The sequence below is a fragment of the Macrosteles quadrilineatus genome, unplaced genomic scaffold (assembly GCF_028750875.1).
Source record: "Macrosteles quadrilineatus isolate MER2022 unplaced genomic scaffold, UCM_ALF_1.0 Scaffold_2__2_contigs__length_208266976, whole genome shotgun sequence".
Lineage (NCBI taxonomy): Eukaryota > Metazoa > Arthropoda > Insecta > Hemiptera > Cicadellidae > Macrosteles > Macrosteles quadrilineatus.
Genome location: NW_026542595.1, coordinates 138,617,086 through 138,638,363, shown reverse-complemented (window position 1 = coordinate 138,638,363; position 21,278 = coordinate 138,617,086). Strand labels below are relative to the sequence as shown.

The window sequence follows — 21,278 nt, the reverse complement described above, 5'->3', positions numbered from 1 at the left end:
ATGCACCTGTTCTAACACAAATTACATGTTATGAATGTACCATGGCATAACATATGTCTGTTTGGCCATGGGTATCCAGCTTATATTCTGGCGTTGATGGTGGTAAGTCAGAATATATTTATTTGTGTATTTTACCTTTCTTTACATACACACTTGTAAAGTGAGTGGTTTGTATTTCACAACAAATGTTAAGTTTTGAGGGCTAGAAAAAAAATTGTAAACTAAGTTTTTAAGGAAAAATTACTGACAGAAACATTTTTTCTTAAAAGTAATCAGTAAATGTTAAAAGAGCGGAAGTCACAAATTTTGAGAAAGTCACTTTTTTTCTTACTTGTAGTGTCAGATGATAGCTCTATCGTTTTGTGTTAAAGGACACCTGACAAACTTTTCCCCTAGTCTGTACAGCTTGAGAAAGTTTTAGTTTTAGTTTAAAAGGGCTATATGAGTAGCACAGTTTTTTCCAGTACCCCAAAAATTTACATTCCTGGACTTCTGTCCTTTAACATTTACTGATTCCTATAAACTACTGCATCCCCTAACCATTTATTTCTGCAAGTTAAGCCACAAAGGGAAGCTCAAAATAGTATGTAAAATAAACACTTAACATGTCTTGTCTTTAGGTTACTCTCTACCATTGGGATTTGCCTCAATCATTACAAGAGCTGGGTGGTTGGACCAACCCCCTAATGGCAGACTACTTTGAGGCTTATGCAAGGGTTATGTTCAAGGAATTCGGAGACAAGGTCAGTATGACAGCCTGAATACAGAGCTGATGCAACATAAAGTATTATAGTCACCCGATTGTTAGTTGTATACTGGCTGAAAAACTGTAACACATTGACGACCTTGTGCGTCGAAACACACAAGTGCCTTTTTAAAAGTCGAGACTGTACCTGAGCAGATATCGTACCTGATTTTATAATTTCAAACTGTGTTAGGTAAGCAAATAAATTTGTGGAAAAATAATGTAAAAATAATTTTCATGTTAAAAAATAATTAATATTAAAATTTGTCTGCATCTCAAAATACAAATGTAAAAAAAAAACACTTACTAATAACTGTTGTAGGCTATTTTGTCATGGTCCAAAAAAAAAATTGGGCCCGTAAATTTAAAGAGTGGTTTTTTATCACCCAAAAATGTTTATAATACAGGGTGATTTGTACTCAGTGTGACAAAATTTTTTTGGTGTAAGTACAAAGTAAATGAAGTGTGATGATGCATATCAAATGCTCCAAGTCTCAAAATTAGCGTCCCAAAAAATTATTTAATGTTTTTCAAAAATAACTATGCTTTTAAACTTAATACAGTTGAACCTCTATAAGACGAATTTCAAGGGGTACGGGAAAAATTCGTACTATAGAGGTATTCTTAATAAAGAGGGTCGTTTTATCGAGGTTTAATGCTGCTGTTATTCTTCTTATAGAGGTTTCTCCTCGCTCCAAGGTTTCTCCAAACAATGACTGAGGAAGGAGGAGGGATGGGTGGGGGTTTCATGTTGAGACAAGCTTCTGTTTGTTTTGAAAACTACGTACTATGGAGGTTAAGATTATGACAAATTCGTCTTATAGAGGTCACGTTCGTCTTGTAGAGGTTTTGTGCTAAGAATATTCGTTGTATAGAGGTTAATCAGTCCTAGCCCATGTCACACAAAAATTCGTCTTATGGAGGTTTTAAACTTAATTACTACGTTGTATAGAGGTGTTTTTAGCATTGACCTATATGAAAGTGTCAAGGGGATTAAAAAAAATTCGTCTTATCGAGGAATTCGTTTTATCGAGGTTCGTACAAACGAGGTTCAACTGTACAGCGATTTCTCAATTACCTGTATATGGATTTGAGTAGATAATGTCATTTTCGTGTTCTACATTAAATTTTGAACAAGAATAATGGAAAATGACGGAGGATCAGTTGTAAAAACTCCATTGTAAATAGATTCAAAGATAAAAATTAAGATATTTGATAAAAATTGTAAAAACAATGGTCTGTTGCATTTTTCACACCCTGTATACAAGAAAGTGTCGGAATATGTTAAAAACTGCGCCATTTTATAAGCTTTCCAACCATATGCTACACTATTGAGGTTTATGCCTGCTTATGTACGCATTAATGGTTTGAAGACTACAAAGCATGGTGTCTTTAACATTTGAAACATAGAAAGTCGGCATGTATTAATCAAAAGTTGTATTTTTGTTTCAGCTTGAACAGTAAAAACAGTAAAAAAGTTCCCTGTTTTCTGGTATTCAAACCACTAAAACAAACAAAAAAATATCTAAACCTCAATAGTGTAGCATATAGTTGGAAAGCTTATAAAATGGCGCAGTTTTTAACATATTCCGACACTTTCTTGTATACAGGGTGTGAAAAATGCAATAGACCATTGTTTTTACAATTTTTATCAAATATCTTAATTTGTATCTTTGAATCTATTTACAATGGAGTTTTGACAACTGATCCTCCGTCATTTTCCATTATTCTTGTTCCAAATTTAATGTAGAACACGAAAATGACATTATCTACTTAAATCCATATACAGGTAATTGAGAAATCACTGTATTAAGTTTAAAAGCATGGTTATTTTTGAAAAACGTCAAATAATTTTTTGGGAAGCTAATTTTGAGACTTGGAACATTTGATATGCATCATCACACTTCATTTACTTTGTACTCACACCAAAAAATTTTTGTCACACTGAGTACAAATCACCCTGTATTGTTTTGATTAAAAATAACTGATTTTGAGCATTAGAAGGTTCATTTTTACGTTAACTGACCCATATTGACAATAGAGTCAAACAAATCAAGCAAGTTTGTGTAGATTGTGTTATTTTCTTTGTTGGCCTACTGTATGTTTTTTATACCTCCCTAACAGTCAGTTGTCTAGCTTGATTCTAAGCTCAGCTCAAGACAGGTTTAGTAAAATAATATTTTAAATACCGGTATGTATTATTGATTTGATTTTTAAAATTGTATCATTAAGTTGAATCACTTATTTAAATTAAATATCATTTCTTTTCTTTAAGTTGAGTCATTGTCTAAAAAGCCACATTCCTAATAGATTGTGGTTGGTTTGCTATGCATTTTCAAGCATCCAGTGTCAACTCTGGCTTGAAAGTGTGGGTTGAAGTGATAAGATTACATTATCAACTTCCTACCATTGTATCACATGAGTGTCATTTACTTGTTTGATGAATCTTACTAATTACCAACCATGCTAATATTGTTTACATCATACAATACAGAAACAGGTACTTTTCCATTCGTATTGATAGGCTGGAAAGTTGCCCATTGCAGTGCCTACAAATGGAAAAATAACATAATGAAATGAAAATACTATTTTATTGGGTTGAGGCGAACATTAGTATCACATGGTCCTTTCTTACAGTTATCCTCTTATGTACTAAATGTAAACTACACAAATACATTTTTATACAACTTTTTAAACTATACACAAAATAATAATTTAAAACTAAAGTTATAAATCTTTGTCCCTAATATACGCATACACACACACACACATACGGGGTTTTACCGCATACTCGCAAACACCTAATTGTGGCATCTTTTAAACTGCGGCCACCAGTAGATGAAGGAAGGTGGTAGAAACACGTGTGCATCGATATTTTTAATGAACACTCCATTTTAACATCTAACATTCCAGTTTTTAATTGTGGCACCTTTGCCACAAATCGGTATATATCAACAGTGTGTGGACAGGATGCCACTAATGCGTTGTAGTGCTTGAGCGGTGTGTGCGCCCCCCCTACTTCCCGCGTGCGCTGTTGCCAGTTCTCCGTTCTAGTTCCTTCATTCCGTTCTGTATTCATGTGGCTATGCCCTAGCCGCTGTAGCTCATTGCCCGCGATCCTCAAGTCGTCTTTTATTAGTGTAACGATTTTTTTACATGCAGTTTTTTCCAAGCTCCAATAATTTTGACAATTTAAAGTCAATGGACCAAATGAAATGTCTTGTGGATTACATAAAACTACATGCTATGTCGTTGATATTTCATCGTCACATTATATGTATGGTTTACGAGCTTAGATACTTGGATTAAAGGCCTTAATGTGCTGGGTAAATTATCAGTTTCATGGGAATATACAAGAAATTTACCTTAAAATACACAATAAGAGTGACTCCGTATTTTCTGTATGCATATAATTAATTCATGGTAATCTAAAAGTACAGGGTGTTTATAAAAAACCTGATCGATTTTAACTTTGTCTCACTCATTCCGTGTTAGAGGTAGAAACCTCTAGTTTTCATTATTTGTTAGGGAAACTCAAAAAGTTTTATAATCAGCTGTTTTTATTAGCAGTACCTTCTTACATTGTTGTGTGATAAACAAAAACAAATAAGTAACATTTTACGATGGATCCTCGAGTGAAGACGCAGTGTGTCGAGTGGTTAATAGAAACTAAGTCTACTCTTGCTGTTCAGCGTAGATTTAGAAGGAGATTTAACGGAAATCCTCCTTCAAAGAACACGATAAAAGCATGGTATGAGAAGTTCATGACCCATGGGAGCATACATCACAGAAAAGGCAATGCGTTGGATTGGCCGTGACGGATCCATAGGGTAAGTGAAGAAAATGTTCAAAGAATTCATCAATCATTTCTTAATAATCCGAGACAATCAACAAGATCTGCAGCTCGAGAGTTGAATATTAAGCATTCCACTCACACAAAGTGTTAACAAGAGTTTTGCATTTTCGGTCTTATAAGTTACAGATAGTTCAAATGATTACGCGACAAGACTGGGCCAGACGCAGAGAATTTGCAGTTACAATGCTCGACCGTTTAGAAACTGACAATAACTTCTTAAACCGGATATTTTTTTTTTATGAAGCTACGTTTCATGTATCAGGGAAGGTGAACAGACACAATGTCAGGATATGGGGATCTGAGAATCCTCATTTTCACCAGGAGCATACTAGGGATAGTGAGAAGGTGAATGTTTGGTGCGCCTTATCTTGCAACAGATTGATAGGCCCTTTCTTTTTTGCCGAAAGGAATATCAATGGGACCATTTTCGTGGATATGTTGGAAAACTTTGCCATTCCACAGTTTGAAAATGAGCAACCAAACATGATGTTACAACTAGATGGCGCTCCACCTCATTGGAGACTGTTTGTTCGTGACTGTCTCGACGAATAATTCCCAAATCGTTGGATTGGCCGTGACGGATCCATACCTTGGCCACCAAGGTCGCTAGACATTACCCCATGTGATTTTTTTGTTTGGGGGTTTGTAAAAGATCGTGTTTACTCCAACAAAGTCAACAGCCTGAAAGAAATGAAGCAAAAGATCAGAGAAGCATTTGATGAAATTGATGTTCCGATGTTGCGGCGAGTTTGGGCAGATCTCGAACACTGACTTGATTATTTAAGAGCTAATAATGGAAAACATGTAGAAATAAGATAGTGTGAATGTGCCATCGTAAACTTAAGAAAATTGTCTTTAATTTAACATTAATTTTAAAAAATTGTGATGAAAAATAAAAGAGCTATGGCTGTTTAAAATCGATCAGTTTTTTTTATAAACACCCTGTATGTGTAACGAATTTTTCATCACACTATGATGTTTTAGCTGTTTTACATACGTTAATTGGTGGCTGAAAGTTATGTTTTTCTGACCATGCCAGCTGTCATCGTCATATAGGGGCCGAGAAGGCGTTTACATCCCTAGAGCCGCAAAATCACTTGTTCGCTTATTTACTTAAAAGATTAATGTATATTGGCACAAGCTGTATCCATGGCATTGCAATAGACTTGTTTTTTGTCACAGCTGCCTAGACAACTATTAATTGTTATTTTTGATTTTGCTGATTCCTCAAAATATTTCACATAAATAAGAGGGACGTTTTATTGCAAAATATACTTGGGTAAAAAATAGCGTACGTACCACGAGCCAAAATGGGTTTGCAGCTCTCGATCGTTTCACGTTCTCAAATTCGTCTCGTACTTAAAACCCGATCTCGAGTCGGCAAAACCTCGCTTTCGCCCCTAGGTACGAAATATACTATTTATACGGTGGATTTAGAGACCCAAAGATTCTCACCCCGTTGCGAAGCACGGGCAGAAACACCATAGTTAATTATAAGATTATAAAGTCTTAACTGTTTTGTCTGTACATTGCGTAGATTCATGAAGTGTGTGATAATATTTTTATACATATGAACTGTTATTGTTCCTTATTTAATTTATGAGTTTCTTTATTGTCTCACAGTTGTTCTTTGTTTACTATTTACATTTTGTATTTGTATGTTACAAATCTTACTTGACTTCAGAGTTTATTAAAACCTATCCTTAGGTCAATTCATAATGAGTTTTATTTGCACTTCAATTTAATAAACTCTTGATAAAGTCAGAATAGTGAGCGAACATGCCCATGGTTCGACGCAATGATTGGACATCATGAGGAAGTGGTAGTTTCAATAGCGGCTGAAGACGGTCTGGATCAGGACGGATTTCGTTCTTTGTTATTACATATCCTAACAGATGGATTTTGTCTTGTGCAAAAGAGCATTTTTCCATGTTCAGAGTTAAGTTGTACTTCTTGGCTACATCAAAAAACTTTTTCAAATTTGTATCATGTTCATCTTTATTCCTCCCTCCAACTGTTACATCGTCCAGGTAAGCTACAGTGCATTCAAGTCCTTCTTTTTGTATAATCGAATCAATTTCTCTTTGGAAACAGGAGACGCCATTCGTAACACCAAAAGGAATTCTGCAAAATTGGTAAAGGCGCCCACAGGCTTCAAATGCTGTATATATTCGTTCTTCATTTTCAATTTGTATTTGATGGTAAGCACTCTTAAGGTCAATAGTGCTAAAAACACTGAACTTTGAAACTTTGTTAACGACAACTCTGGGAAGCGGGTAGGCGAAGGCGTCAAGTTGAGTGAATCGATTTATTGTTTGGGAATAATCAATACACATTCGCTTCTTTTTTGTTTCACCTTTAACTACAAGTACTTGTGCTCTCCAAGGTGAAGTGCTTGGTTCAATGATACCCTCTTTCAACAAGCGTTCAGTTTCTTCTTTTATGAATTTCAAATCTTCTTCTGAATAACGTCGTGATTTAACTGCAATAGGTCTACAGTCAAGAGTTAAGTTTGAAAATAAGTGGACGGGTGCAACCTTAGCTGCTGTAAGTCCGCACACCTTTAGCGTAGGTTTCTTACCCCCAAATGAGACTTCAACGCTTGAGTGTTCCTTGAAAATGTCATGTCCTAAGACAACATCAGCGCATAAGCCGTCTAAAACAAGGAGTTTAGTTTTGTTGTAAATATGACCTTGAATTGACAAATCAACAAGACTGTAGCCAGCTGTAACTGGTTGATAAGAAGTAGAAGCCATAGCAACACTAACGGTGGTTGGAAAGATTGTTATTCCCCTCTTTTCTACTAGAGATTTACTAATAAATGTTTCTGAACTACCAGTATCAACTAAGGCATCAGTTTTAATCCCATTTACTTCAATCGTAATAGTAGATTTAGATAAAGATTTAGGTGCAGCTGCACATGTAGCTGGATTTTTGTTAAAAGTTTTTCTAGAGTCAAGTTTTGTAGGACGTAATGAATTACTTCCTGACTTACAAACCTTCATGAAATGTCCTTTCTTGCCACAAGAATGACAAATATGATTTGCAGCAGGACATTCACTTCTAGTATGTTTTTTACTGGAACCACAGAAATAACATTTCCAGAAAGTGGCTGATAAACAAGTTTCCTCTGCATTATTTGAGGACATGTTACTTTTGACAGATTCTGGTTCTGAAGTAGTAGAATGTTGCATGCAATTTAATTGAGAATGTTGCTTGTTATAAGATTCTGATTGATACTGATCTAATTCCAAAACTCTAGCTTTCTCAAAAGCCTCATTCAAAGTTAATGTTTTATTTTCTAGAAGTCTTTGTCGGATTACTGGCGAAATCAAACCTCTGATAAATGCATCACGAGTATAGTCATTTTTATTTTGTTCAGCAGAAACTTGGGAAAAATTACAAGGTTTACTTAAATCTTTCAAAGCTTGTAAATATTGGTCAACTGATTCCCCTGACTTTTGAAAACGAGTTGCTAGAAGATGTCTGGAATAAATCTCATTCTTAGGACGGATATAGAGTTCTTTTAAAATAGCTATAGCGTCATCAAATTTTGTAGCTCCAGAGATGTATTTGTAGACAGATGGACTATAACAAGTAAACGTAGTTTTACCTTTTCATTTGTTGCTTTAGAGTCACATTCCTCTAAGAAGTTAGTAAAAGTCTGGTACCAATGCAGCCATTGTTCTTCTGCACCACTTTCTGGCTCTACATCAAATCAGTCAGGCTTGAGGAGTTTGTCCATGACTTGTGAAAAGAGTTTATTAAATTGGAGTTTTTTTTTATTGGTAATAAATATAATAAATATAATAAAAATAAAAAAAACTTTGGTTATTTCTACAAGTTATATAATAAGAAAGCCGAAACGAGTCTTATGTCAATATCTGTACGTTTATTTGATTGTTTCTGTCATTGTGTCTGTAATGCCAAAATTCCAATTCACGTGTCCTACCTTGAGAAAACTAGAGTACCGTTCATGGTCCAAATAGTTTTGTAATTGTTTGAATAAATTTGCCAAGTTTGATCAAAATATATCCATAAACAAGCAAACTACAACATTTTACAATATTCTTTGTAAGAATAACATGGGAATTTTAAATTTACAATTTTTGAATTTGTCCTGTTACCAATAACCGTACAAAAACACTTTGATATACTAAATTATTTGTTTTTTAAGCTATTTAAAAAGGTCTGGATATAAATTGGGAAATTTTGTATTTTTAAGGTAACGTTTTTCTCCATTTCATATATTAGTAACAATATGTATAGTATCAAATTCAGTAATAGCATTGACTACTGTATTTAAACCTTAACACAAGTGTTTATATAGTCAATGAGGCTACTGGTGCTACCGCTGATGGCTTATGCATGTGTACGTTAGTAGCTAGCAGACAATTTGCCAACTAGGAACATGAAATCAGCTGTTCCCCGTCCTCCCTGTCGTGGTTGCTCGCCTAGCATGTCTACAGCTGGCTGCTGTAAAAATTGGATGAGGCGACAGTAACTTTTTCGAGGAACGCTTCTTTACCATGATATCTGCCAATTCAATTTTGTCCTAAAAAATGTATACACATCTCTAAGATTTGTTGCCAACTGACAAGCAATTCAAATAAAAAAAAAAAAAAAAAACTTGTTTATCATCCCTGCAAAACTGCTAATAATTCGTGTTCAAATTTTCATAAGAATTCCGTTAGTTTAAATCAACGATCACATAAGACCAATAGATGGAGCACGCCTATCTAACTAACATACAAGCAGTTGGAGCCAGGTCCGCCATCTTAGTGCAGGTTAGAAGTGGTAGATGCCAATGAAAACGGCACCAAAACTCAATGTCGCGCTTCAAAATAACTTGACATTTAGCCTATTTAGACTAAATGTAAATCGTCGAAACTTCGTATGAATGATGTCAATTAGTCTAGGACACTATTGGTTCTAATTAAAAGCTTAAAAGTTTATATTTTCTATTTTAAATCTTGAAATAAAGTCGGTACTTTTAAATGAGTTTCAAAATATGACATAAAACAGTTTGTCGGCTGCTACTGTTTTAATTTTTTTGTCAGGTAAGTTAAAAAACGGTGGATTTTGTGGCTAAAGAGCTCAATTTCTTGGATCATATTTTAAAAAAAAATTTTAAAGGAGAGTTGTATAAAGAGTTTCAGAAACCATCTTGTGACTTTGAAAATACATTGTAAACCAAACGCCAAACCTTTAATACGATATAGATACATATATTATAAATTAATTTGTAGCTTATGAGAATTTTTCTTTCGCCCAAAAAGTTTTTGTTATTAATTATGTAAACTAACTTTTTGTAAGACACGGTAAACGCTAGAAAAAAAATTAAAAGCGTATTTTAAAGGTAATTGTTCAACCGTCATGAATTGACATACCAACCTTTAGGGCCTATTGGTGACATTGGGGAGATGGAAGTCTAAATTTAGTTCATTACAATTACGTCAATGACCTTGAGCTCTGCTAGTAAGATGCCATGGTATGGTGGCGTGTTGGGGAGAAGGGTAAAGGGGATTAATTATTGTTCATGCTTACTCATTCGCTCTTACCCACAAACAAACTTATTTCAAGCCTAAAATGAAGAATGTAGATCTAACTTCTATATTCGTTTTGAAAACGTCAGTCTTATAGAGGCAAGATGCCTGCGCGGTTAATCACAAGTTACTGTATTTACTATTTTTTTAGTAAGCCTATGTGTCGATTATGTATCTTGTAGAATGTAATCAAGATGACGTTGTTCAAACTAAGATATAAGTTTGGACTTCCTTGTGTGACCAAAATAGTCGCCTACAGAGCAACAGAAGAATCTACCATTTATTATAAAATTAGTTTTATCGAAATTTGCAGACAGTTCTATATAATTTTTTTTAAGGAAACCCAAAATCTATTGGCAATCATAAATTAATAAGATTTGAATTTTTTGCCTCCTACAAATGAAATACCATGTGCATATTGGTCCTCTGGTCCTGTTAATACAATTTGGTGAAGGGTTTCTTTTATAATTTAAAACTATATCATTGCACAAGCATTTTCAAGGACTCTCAGCAGTTTTGCCTACTCTTGCAACTACTAATTCAAAAATTCAAGAATCAGTTTGGTGATCAATTAAAAATAATGTGTTGATATGTTATAAAAACAAAAATATTTTTTTTAATGGTATCATAAAATCAATTTAAATAATTATTTACTACACAAAATATTTGTAATGTAAAACATTGTTCACCACTCGGAGCAAAAGTATATTATTTATGGCACTTAAATTGTACGTGGCAGTACAGTATTATTAGTTTATTAGTTGCTTGTTGCACTGTTCTACACACTGCTCAAGCGCTACAACTCATTAAGTGGCATCCTGTCCACACACTGTTGATATATACTGAATTGCGGCATGGTGCCACCATTTAGAGTGTAGGCTGGCACGAGAACTGGCAACATAGCATTAGGGAAGTTATAGTTCCAGCGGACGGCGCGAGGCGCGCTAGCTACCGGTATGGTTTCGTGTTCCACAATTCGGCGTGTACCTGCGCTACTTAAACTCACATCAACGAGTTCAAAAATACTCAATTGTGGCATGTGATGTTTAAACAACGTAATAATGCTGGAAAACCCAAAAAATGATCGAATTAGCTGTGGCACCCTGAAAAAGGTGCCACAGTACGGCCGTGTGCCTGTGAAGGATGCCACTATTCGGTGAATACAGACACACACACATTCACTCTTTGCCAGACCTAGGCCTAACGCACGCCATCCCACCAAGCCACGGTCATCCGATCGAGGTAGTACGCTTTCATCGTAGGTAAAGTACACTTACCGAGCACTTAGCCAGCTGATGAAATAAACAGTTAATTGCAACGGCTTATTTTATTTTCTGAAATGTGTTAAGAGTTTAAAATGTACAAATTTTTCTGTGTAGTAGGATGTTAAGTATCGTAGGTTACTCGCCCGGTAAGCTTTACCGTACTCGCACAAAAATTCCACACTTGGTTACGCCTCGTGCGGGAACTGTCGTGCTCACATAATGGTAAAACACCAATTAACGGGCTAGCAACGTACGGTAATATACTTTTAAAACTAAGTACAGTGGAACTCTCTAAGTATTGAGTTTGGGACTGTGGCCAGAATGTAAAATACCCCCGCCGCAGCAAACCTGCAGACTATGAAAATTTCCATTTGCTTGATTAAATTTTTATTAAAATATTTCTTTAAAAATGTCAGATTTATTCCCCGATAAAATTAGGTTTAACAAGTATTTAGGTTTGCTGCTACAGGGAAGGCAGCAGAGGAGGTCTGATATATTTAGATATTAAACGTTGGTTATCGCTAGCTGCATATTGAGCGTCCATATTTTTAAGGTGAATGGATATCTAAATGTAGGATCCAGAATTTCACAAAATGGATCAACTACTTAAACACTCAAAACATTCGAACCTTCCTTCAAAGAAAATAACCTTAGGCCTATATTTTTAAGCTCCAGGAGTTTGAGCCAAAACTCCTGAACTCATTGAAGGATTCAAACTGATGCAAAATGCCTACCAATGAATGCACATCTAAATCTTCAAATTACATACAAGTAAATCGCGGGATTTTATAAAAAATTCTCAATATTATTCTCTCAAACCAAAAATATACTAGCTCTCGTTTGAAAATGATCTTAAATCATTCACAGCAACATGATGTTTTGCTTGCAGGTGAAGTGGTGGATCACGATTAACGAACCGCTTGAAGTGATAAAAGGTTACGGACGAGCGTTGTACGCTCCTATGTTGAATCAACACGGAGTCGCTGACTACCTTGCGGCTCACACGCTGTTGAGAGCTCATGCCAAGGCTTACCATGTCTACAACTCTACCTTCAGAGCTCAGCAGAGAGGTGAAAACATAGCTCTTTCTTAAACCTGTAATACAACAATATAACACAATTACTTTAAATAATTTGTGATACACAAATATTGTGAAATGAACAAAGGATGCAATCACATGGGTCTCTATCACACCGTTTTATATTTATGAATTTAAAAACTCAAAAGTAATGTTATTTGCACTTTTAGGAAGAATTGGAATCACTCTAAATGCACGCTTTGTTAAACCACTGAGCAATACTAAAGAAGATGAACTGGCTGCTGTTAGATCCATGGAGTTTGAGGTAGGCCTATTATGTTTTCATTTACTAAGGGGATTGAAAATTTGATTGTTTTGGACGCAACACCATTGGAATTGGGATGATGCATACTGTTCCAACTTAAGTAAGGGATCCCTGATATTTTTTGGTCAAGCTCATCTGAGCCGAGCTTTTATTTTTGCAATCACAGAAAACGTATGTGAAGATACACGATAAAAAATTAAATATTTTATCGAAATTATGATTGATGTTCAAGGCTTTATCGGGATCATATTAGATGATGATATTGCTTTAACCGCGTATTATATCTTGATACTACAAATAAATCATCTGAATAATAATACCTAATTATTTTTAAAATTGTATTATTTTTGTTTATTTTAGTTAGGCCTACATCATAGTTTTATTTAATTTTTCAGTTAGGCGTCAGTTAAATAGCCTACTTACTGTAGGATATATCTTCTGTTGCTGCTTATGGGATCAGTCGTCTTACTGTGTCAGAATGTTTTCAAAATAGGCAGCACAAACTTGTGCATTAACGTTCAGGGTAAGTTTTAATAAATTAAAGAATAATTTGTTTTTATTGAATACATGTAACTTGCGTGAAATGTGCTTACTAATTTAAACTTATCAAACTAACAAACAACACTATTCATTTATACTGGGTTATATTTAAGTTACTAAATAAAAACAATATACAGTAACTTATTTACGTTATCTTTAACATTTTTTTTATGTGGCCACTAATTGTTGCTCCTTGTACATGTTACAAAATTCTACATGTTTCACCTATAACTGCAGAGTTTTACTGTTATGAGTTGGGGCTTTTTGTTACTATCCATCAATCAATCAATTATTTAAGATGGGGACGCCACTATGTGCGTATTTTAACCCAAATATGAGTGAAGGATGAGTGTACGATGAGTGGCGCGATCTTGTAGTCTTGTTAGTGACTAAGGCCGACATGTTCCTTAGACACAGCTGTTAATTAATAGCCCATACAGCTAATGGCAACCAAGGGACCTACAGTTTATTGTGGAATCCGAACCACATTTTTTCCTCGTAATTAACGAATTGGTCTAATTATTAGGATAGTACTGTGGATAGTCGTAGTACTCACTAGTGCTGACGTTAATCCACACCAGGGAGCATCGCATCCACAGTGCATCCCTATAATTATCCACAATTGTTTATAAATCCTTGAATGTTGCACTGGCAGGATTAAATGGTTTGTAAAGAAAATCAAACTCTGTTTGGGCTACTGGAAGCAGGGGTAGGAGTATTGAACATTTTTATATTTTATAGAGCTATAACAGCTTTACAGACCCTATCAAAGCCCCACCTTTTAAAAATAAAAACACTGCAGTCTTAAGGTGCATTGTCCCTGAAGCGACTCTTGCGATAGTAGCTGAGCGATAGTAGCTCAGCGATAGTAGTTGAGCACTGGTTAGCGTTGTTTCAAATGGGACCATTGTCCTTGACGCGACTGCGACTGGAGCGGCTAGCGGCTGAACACAGCGACTGTAGCGGGTCTGCTCTGAGGGGAGTCAGAGTCGCAGTCGCTGAGCGATTTGTGTTGTGCGTAGACTTGTTTATTGGTCGTAATGTCTTCAAAGAATACAAAACTGTTTTCTACCCCTGAAGAAGATGAAAAGCTGTTAGTACAGAATAAGTACGGTATTGAATAAATACTTGAAGATTTAAAATGTGGGGCGCATGATAATTTAGAATTATCTTTACCTATTGAACTATTATTATCCATTGCATGCTCCCCACGTTTTTCGTTTTAAATCTTAAGTATTTATTCTCTCCACATATTTATAAATTATTTTTACTTTTGATTGTGTTTAAAAACGTATTATTTTTAAAAATTATTTTTATTTATAATTATATTCTACTAATTTTAGAAACAATTTTATTATTTACAGCTGGCTTCAATTGATATATTTATTTAGGCCTACATTCTTCCAAAATGTAAACATGAAAAATTCGGAAGCCCATGGAGCTTAGCCCAAGGGAAATATGAAAATTAAATGATATAATATTGCATTGTCATCCATTTGTGAGCTATGTTTCAAGTTCCAATTCTCTGGCTCATCGGGAAGTTAGTTATTGATTGCAAAGTTTGTACCGGACAAGAAAGTGAGCTAATAAAAACGTTTTAAAATTAGCTGGTGTCATGGCACTCATGGCACCAATTCACTCGAAAAGTCAGCAAAATGAACAAAATCGCTCTAGAACAATCGCTTCAGGGACAATGACATGGTTAGCTACTATCGCTGAGCTACTATCGCTCAGCTACTGTCGCTCAGCTACTATCGCAAGAGTCGCTTCAGGGACAATGCACCTTTAGTCAGTGTTAGTCACATAACACACACGCGAAGAAGAGGTTTAATTGCAAAGAGTGAACCAGGATAATTTAATAAGTGCTGTAACCTAGCGATGAATCCAAGAACTGCAGACATAGACTGTGTGTTCTCTGTAGCCACAAAATGTGTTTTGAATGTTTTTTCTCCAAATTTAGGGGTTTCTAGCCCTGTATTTTGTACACCGTGACCGCATACTCTAGATCTTTCAGGGCATTGTTGACTAGTTTCAGGATCCGAAATCCATTGCAAGGCTTTTACTGTAGTGTAGTTTCCATTAGCTAATTAGAAGGTACTACCATAGATAAAACATACTCCCTTAGTAGATTTCTCATCCTAATGGAACAGCTGAAGACAATTTTATCGTTAGTTCTGTACGGTTTATGTAGAGGTTGTGTTTTGTTTACAATTTGTTTCCCGTTAATGCAGTCATTTAAAACCTCGTTTAGCCAAATAATACGATCTAATCATAAACAATAAATTTTCCCCTAGTTATTTAACCAAACAGTAAAGCACAAATCAAGAAATTAACCCTAAAATAATAGAAACAAAATTGCGTCGACACTAGCGCCCAGTGTGGCGTACATGAACTAGACATGAAAACGAGCTTCAAAATTTACAATGGGATGAGAAGTCTACTTGTGTTGGTTGGTCTATGGTACTACAAATGCTTTTAAGGTTATATTTGTCAGGAATCGAACCCGTCCATCTCTCATCAAAGTCAAAGTAATTAACCTCTTTTATAGCAACACACCTAAATAAATAAGTGATTACATCATTCTTGTTCAAAGGAAGAAATAATATCCATGTCATGCAGAAGAGAAATATAATAGAGGATAAAATGGACTTTATTGTGCTTTGTAAGCTTTTTGCCCTGACTGACGGTAAACTTTTAAACAGTTAGTTTTTTTAAGAAAGAACATTTAGTGTAGGGATACTTTGAGGAAGAAGGAATACATGCACATCCAACTGTGGGTGTTTGTATCTAAAAGATGTATTTTTAAAATGTTTAATACATAACCCCTTCCCAGACCCAAATAAGTGTGAGTTACCAAGAAAGAGTCTGCGAATTTTTTGTGAGACCAGAAATTTTGGAATGACTGGGAATTTTACATGTTGAACCTGGAATTGCCCTTGAATTGTTTTCCATGGTTTGTTGGACACCCTGTAAATATTTCCAGGGTTGCTGGCTAGGTTCCTAAGACTTGATCAGTTGATTCTAGTGCAGGATTGGCTTGTACATTACCACGGCCCCCTTTAACTACAGGCCGCGGCCAGCGAGAATTGGCAACGTCGCACTGAGTATTAACTCCCGGCCATTTCACCATTACGGTAGTACGAAACTAGTGGTCGCGGTTTAAATATACTGCATTTTTACACCCTTACAATTGAGATAAAATTTTGAAATTTTATACAGAGTTAGGGAATAAATCCTTGATGCCAATGGTATGGCTTTGAAAATAAAAATTTTATTTGGTAGTACATATATATATTTTTAAAATTAACACATTAGAAAATTTTTGGAACAGTGAAGTGAAAAAGTTAGTCGCCTACTAAAATTTTTGTTTGTTGGTCAGAGAAGTTTCGTCTGTGAGAAAGTTGTAGATAATTAAATATACTTTAAGTTTTGTATTTAACTTTTCTTTCTATCAAGCTTAGTTTTATTAAAATTTTGGGTTGAACAGAGAGACCAAATCTCAGTTTTATGCCGCGGCGCGGCGAGTAGCGCTGCTCGCAACTGTATTGTATTATCGCATAGCTAATAATTAATTAATGTAAGCCAACTCAATTATTTCAAGCATTTTAATATGCCTTTTGGTTATCCACAAGAATATTACTTTTGTATCAAATACTTCACGACTTAATGTCTTCATAATTAAATACCGTAGCCTAAAACAAAAATGCCTTTTCCTTTTAGTTTTAATAATTTTGCTGTAGTTTATTATGAATTTTAAGTATGTGTTTTATTTACACGTTATTATGTAGTATTATGAGAAATAAAAACATTACTCCATTCATTCTGTTATTGCGCAACCATTAATAACTAATCCATTGATAATATTCTTATTCTTGCAACAGACAATCGGAAGGTGGGGCTACAGAAAACTTTTAATTTAGAGCTCATCAACCAATAGTGGCGTGGCGACCACCATCTTCATTGAATTAGGTGGAATTAGCGAATAACTAAAATTAGCGACAACCTGTACCTATAATTAGCGTGCAGTTGTTCTTCTGTGTTGGCTGGTTTTTAATGACTAGTGGTTTTTATGTCAGATATCGATATTTTAGAAATAGCTGAAACTGATTGCATTTGTGGAATAAATAATTTGAAGGAAATAGTATCAACAATTATTTTGAGAATGAGCAATATTTTTTAAATATCTACACGAAAGTAAAAAAGACCAAAATAATAGCCACTGTAACCATTGAAAAATGTCAATCCTTTCTTGAATAAAATGATTTTATTTATTGCTTTTGTTAATTTTTACTTTGTATAGTAAACGTCATCATTCCAATGATAAAACAATAGCTTACACAGAAGCTGTAACTAAATAACATTGCAGATAGGATTTAAATTTTAAGTGTTTCACAATTAATAAATCATAGAGTAAATACGTAGAAGAGACGGAAGAAAACTACAATCATGCGCCTACTTATACGTTCAATGATGTTCAATGTACCGTAAAAGGTTTTAATAAATATTGTAGGTATTACATTCTTGTATTGACACGAAAGCCTCACATAATTATTTACTCCTTTTCCTACACATCAGTGTTATCGGATATAAAACATCTAAATTAATAGATAATTCGCGTGCTTATTCCAATCCTCCGCGGCGCGAGCGCGAGCGTTCACTGGTGTAGTGGTGTAGCGTCTTAGCCATCCAGCCATCCGATGCGGTGTTGCCACTTCGAACGCCGCGGCCTGTAGTTAAAGGAGGCCGTGACATTACTCTGGCTTGTAAAGTGATCATAAAACTCTTTTTTTTCTCTTTTTTTTTAAAGAGGTTGGCGGCCTCTTTTAACCTTGAATTTGCCCGTCCACATAGACTACAGATCTGTGCGTGGAACGTATCCAGCAAAGCAAGGGGTGAGCCGGTACAGTACAAAGGTGAACTGATAAAAGTTAGTGGCAGTGACCAGGATCCGAACCCACGACACTACTGCCTTGGGCCCGAAGTCCGCGACGCTACCGACTGAGCCACCGACTCACCATTTCACTGGGACATGACTTTCAAATCTTATTCACTCTAAATAATTCACAAATTACAATTATCCTAAATTATAATTGTTCTTATATGTAAACTTACATGATTAGAACTATTGAATTTTACGTTTTTAGTTTGTTGTAGGCCTTTTGGTGAAATTGATAAATCTGATGGATTAAGTTCACACTGATTTGACATGAGAAAGTAATGCAAGTCTGCATTTTAGGAAAAATTTGAATCACTCTAAACGCATGCTTTGTTAAACCACTGGGCAATACTAAAGAGGATGAACTGGCTGCGGTTAGATCCATGGAATTTGAGGTATTTCATGTTCACTTACTGAGGGTGTTGACGTTTGGTCTGTAACTCGTTTTGTGGGAAAAACCATAGATTGTAGCCTTGTAGGAACTTATTTCGGTCATGTAGATAACTGAGGTTTATATTTGGAGTTCAAGGGTAGGTTATTTTAACTTGTAGGTAGGCATGTTTATCTTAATTTTAAGTAGAATAGGTACATTTAATCCCAAGAAAACAAACCATTTATCTTCGGGCTGAGTGAAAAACCTAATCTTGATTAAGGGAGAATACTTTTGTCCCAGTCTTGGTAGAACAGATTAATTGTTTTGTTACCTGACGAAGGCCAAAGTTACCTTAAGGAAGTAATAACTCTGAGAAAGAGTCCAACAGGTTTTGACATTTTAGTTCTTTAAGTTACATACTTAAATTTTATTCTGAGCAATAACTGGGTTCAAGTATAGTGGTGAGAGTACAGAATGCCTGTCATTGCTATTGATACCGAGTTTGTAATCCCCCAATGGCAATTGGGTTTTAGGTACCTAATTCATGATCCAGTGGGTTCAGAACCCACCTTAAGGTCTAGGTGAAAAGTAAGATTATTTGATTATACATTTTTTATATGCCTGTTATTTAGTTGTGTATCATTCCTTCTTCCTCAGGTTAAATTTAAATACCATTGTCACAAAAAAGTGAGGCATAAGTAAAAACAGGTAAAAGCAAAGTACAAAAAAGTCCAAATACCTCTAAGAAGAGTCATTTAGTCGTGATTAGCAAACTGCAAATAGGTTTTAAGAGGAAAAGTTACATGCATTTCATGTTGTTAAGTAGACTCTGAAACATATACCGTACTGCCCATTTAATTAACAATGCATAGGTAGGAGAACCCAACCTAAACAATAAGAACTCAAAAATCAAAAAAACATGTTAAATAACATATTTACAAAATTACCAGTATTAAACCTTAGTATAAATGGCTCTTGGGTGGATAGAAATGTTTACCATTTATTTTTTATTCCCCGACCTTAGTATTCACTTTTGTTTGTAGAATGGGATCTTTGCTCATCCGATATTCTCCACTGAAGGTGATTACCCCAAGATACTGAGAGAGAGGGTAGACTACAACAGCAAGAGAGAGGGAAGATCATCATCAAGACTACCTGTCTTTACCAAAGAAGAAGTACAACAACTAAAAGGTACGCTACTCACCTTTAACTTGTAGTTTTTTATGGAAAAGTAAAAGTTTCTTATTATTTTTAGTAAGTACATTTCTCTGTGTATTTATTTAGGGCCTATTTCATCTTGGGCCCTGCAGCACAAAAGGTTTTAGGTTTGTTGGGGGCAAGAGAAAATATTTTTAGATAACTCGTCAATAGAATTCTCCCCACTCTCGATTCTCACTTATGACTTATCACTGCCACTGTCCTCATGTGGCTACTTGGTCGTTGCTTTTTCTTTCTTGGTTTGACAGGTTCTTAGTTATTATTAGTTGGCTTTTTTATTAGTTTATGAATGTGTTTTTGCCAACTAATTTAGTATAATTTGTAACGGTTAAATATTGAGTGTAGGACCGTTGCCGTTCGCAATTCAAATAGCGCGGGGTTGTAGTTCACCGAGCGGCCACACACTGCACCAGCGTCGCGACCCCTATATAAGCAGCACGGGACAAGGGCTAATGACTTACTTGAGCGCTGGGCGAATAGCTAGCAACATCTCTCCCTGGTAAGTGGAGTGGAGTATATATCGCGAAACCTTAGGTCGAGGGCGGAATAGCCCGGTAAATACACCAGTGGTGAAATAACCCTGGTAGCGTCGAAACCTAGGTGTTAGGCCGAGGGCGGAATAGCTCTCGGATCCGCGCATATCCGTCGCGAAGCCGTAGGTCGAGGCCAGTGGTGAAATAACTCTGGTGTCGTCGAATAGTAGGTGTTAGGCTGAGGGCGACAATCGAATCGGTTAATTGTAAGTATAATTGGTTTTAATTCTAAGAGTGAAACACGGTAAATCCATTAATTAGAAGTTTTTATTTTATTTTCGAAGTTAATATTTTAGTTTATTTACGACCAGTGTTTCACTCACGGAATTAACGCCTAATTATTAATTTGTTTAAATTAGGGCCTAACCCGGGCAGTGATGAATGTGTCATTCACTGAAAGCTGATGCTTTAACGACCATATCTGAGCCCATACTTTAAAACTTAACTATTATTATTACTACTAACCCTGGACTAACTCAATTAAATTAGCTATCCGAGGCCGACAGTACAATTTTGTCCCAGGACGAAATTGCACCGTCACAAATGGCGCCCGAACAGGGACTTGGTAATTATATAGTTATCGATCGTTAATTTTTGCCATTTTGGCTGGCGCCCGAACGATTTGTTTTTTTTTTTCAGTGAGTAAGAACGGTAAAAATCGAAAATGCGAGTTTTACAATTGTTCTTAAACATTTGGTCTTATCTTCTCTGGCCCGTATACTACGTAGTTACTCCGAGTAAAACTATTGCGGAAAAAACTCTCAGGACTACGTCGAGCACCGTGAGTAGTGCTACAAGTACGGGTGCAATATCGAAAACGACCAAATCGATCGAAACGACTAGTACTTCAACGATTACTACTACTACGAGTACTGGGGCGATATCGAAACCGACCAAACCGATTGAAACGACTACTGCGACAG

The 21,278-nt window shown here is 35.5% G+C and overlaps 1 protein-coding gene across 2 annotated transcripts in view; it reads left to right on the top strand.

Moving 5' to 3' along the window:
* The window catches only part of LOC128985957 (myrosinase 1), a 42,360-nt gene that overhangs the window by 8,166 nt on the left and 12,916 nt on the right, over positions 1–21,278 (top strand). For both annotated transcript variants that reach the window (XM_054405965.1, XM_054405966.1), the window contains exons 5-8: positions 621–743; positions 12,302–12,482; positions 12,661–12,755; positions 19,648–19,795. In XM_054405965.1, coding sequence (XP_054261940.1) covers positions 621–743; positions 12,302–12,482; positions 12,661–12,755; positions 19,648–19,795 — 547 coding nt within the window. The remainder of the gene's footprint in view (positions 1–620; positions 744–12,301; positions 12,483–12,660; positions 12,756–19,647; positions 19,796–21,278) is intronic.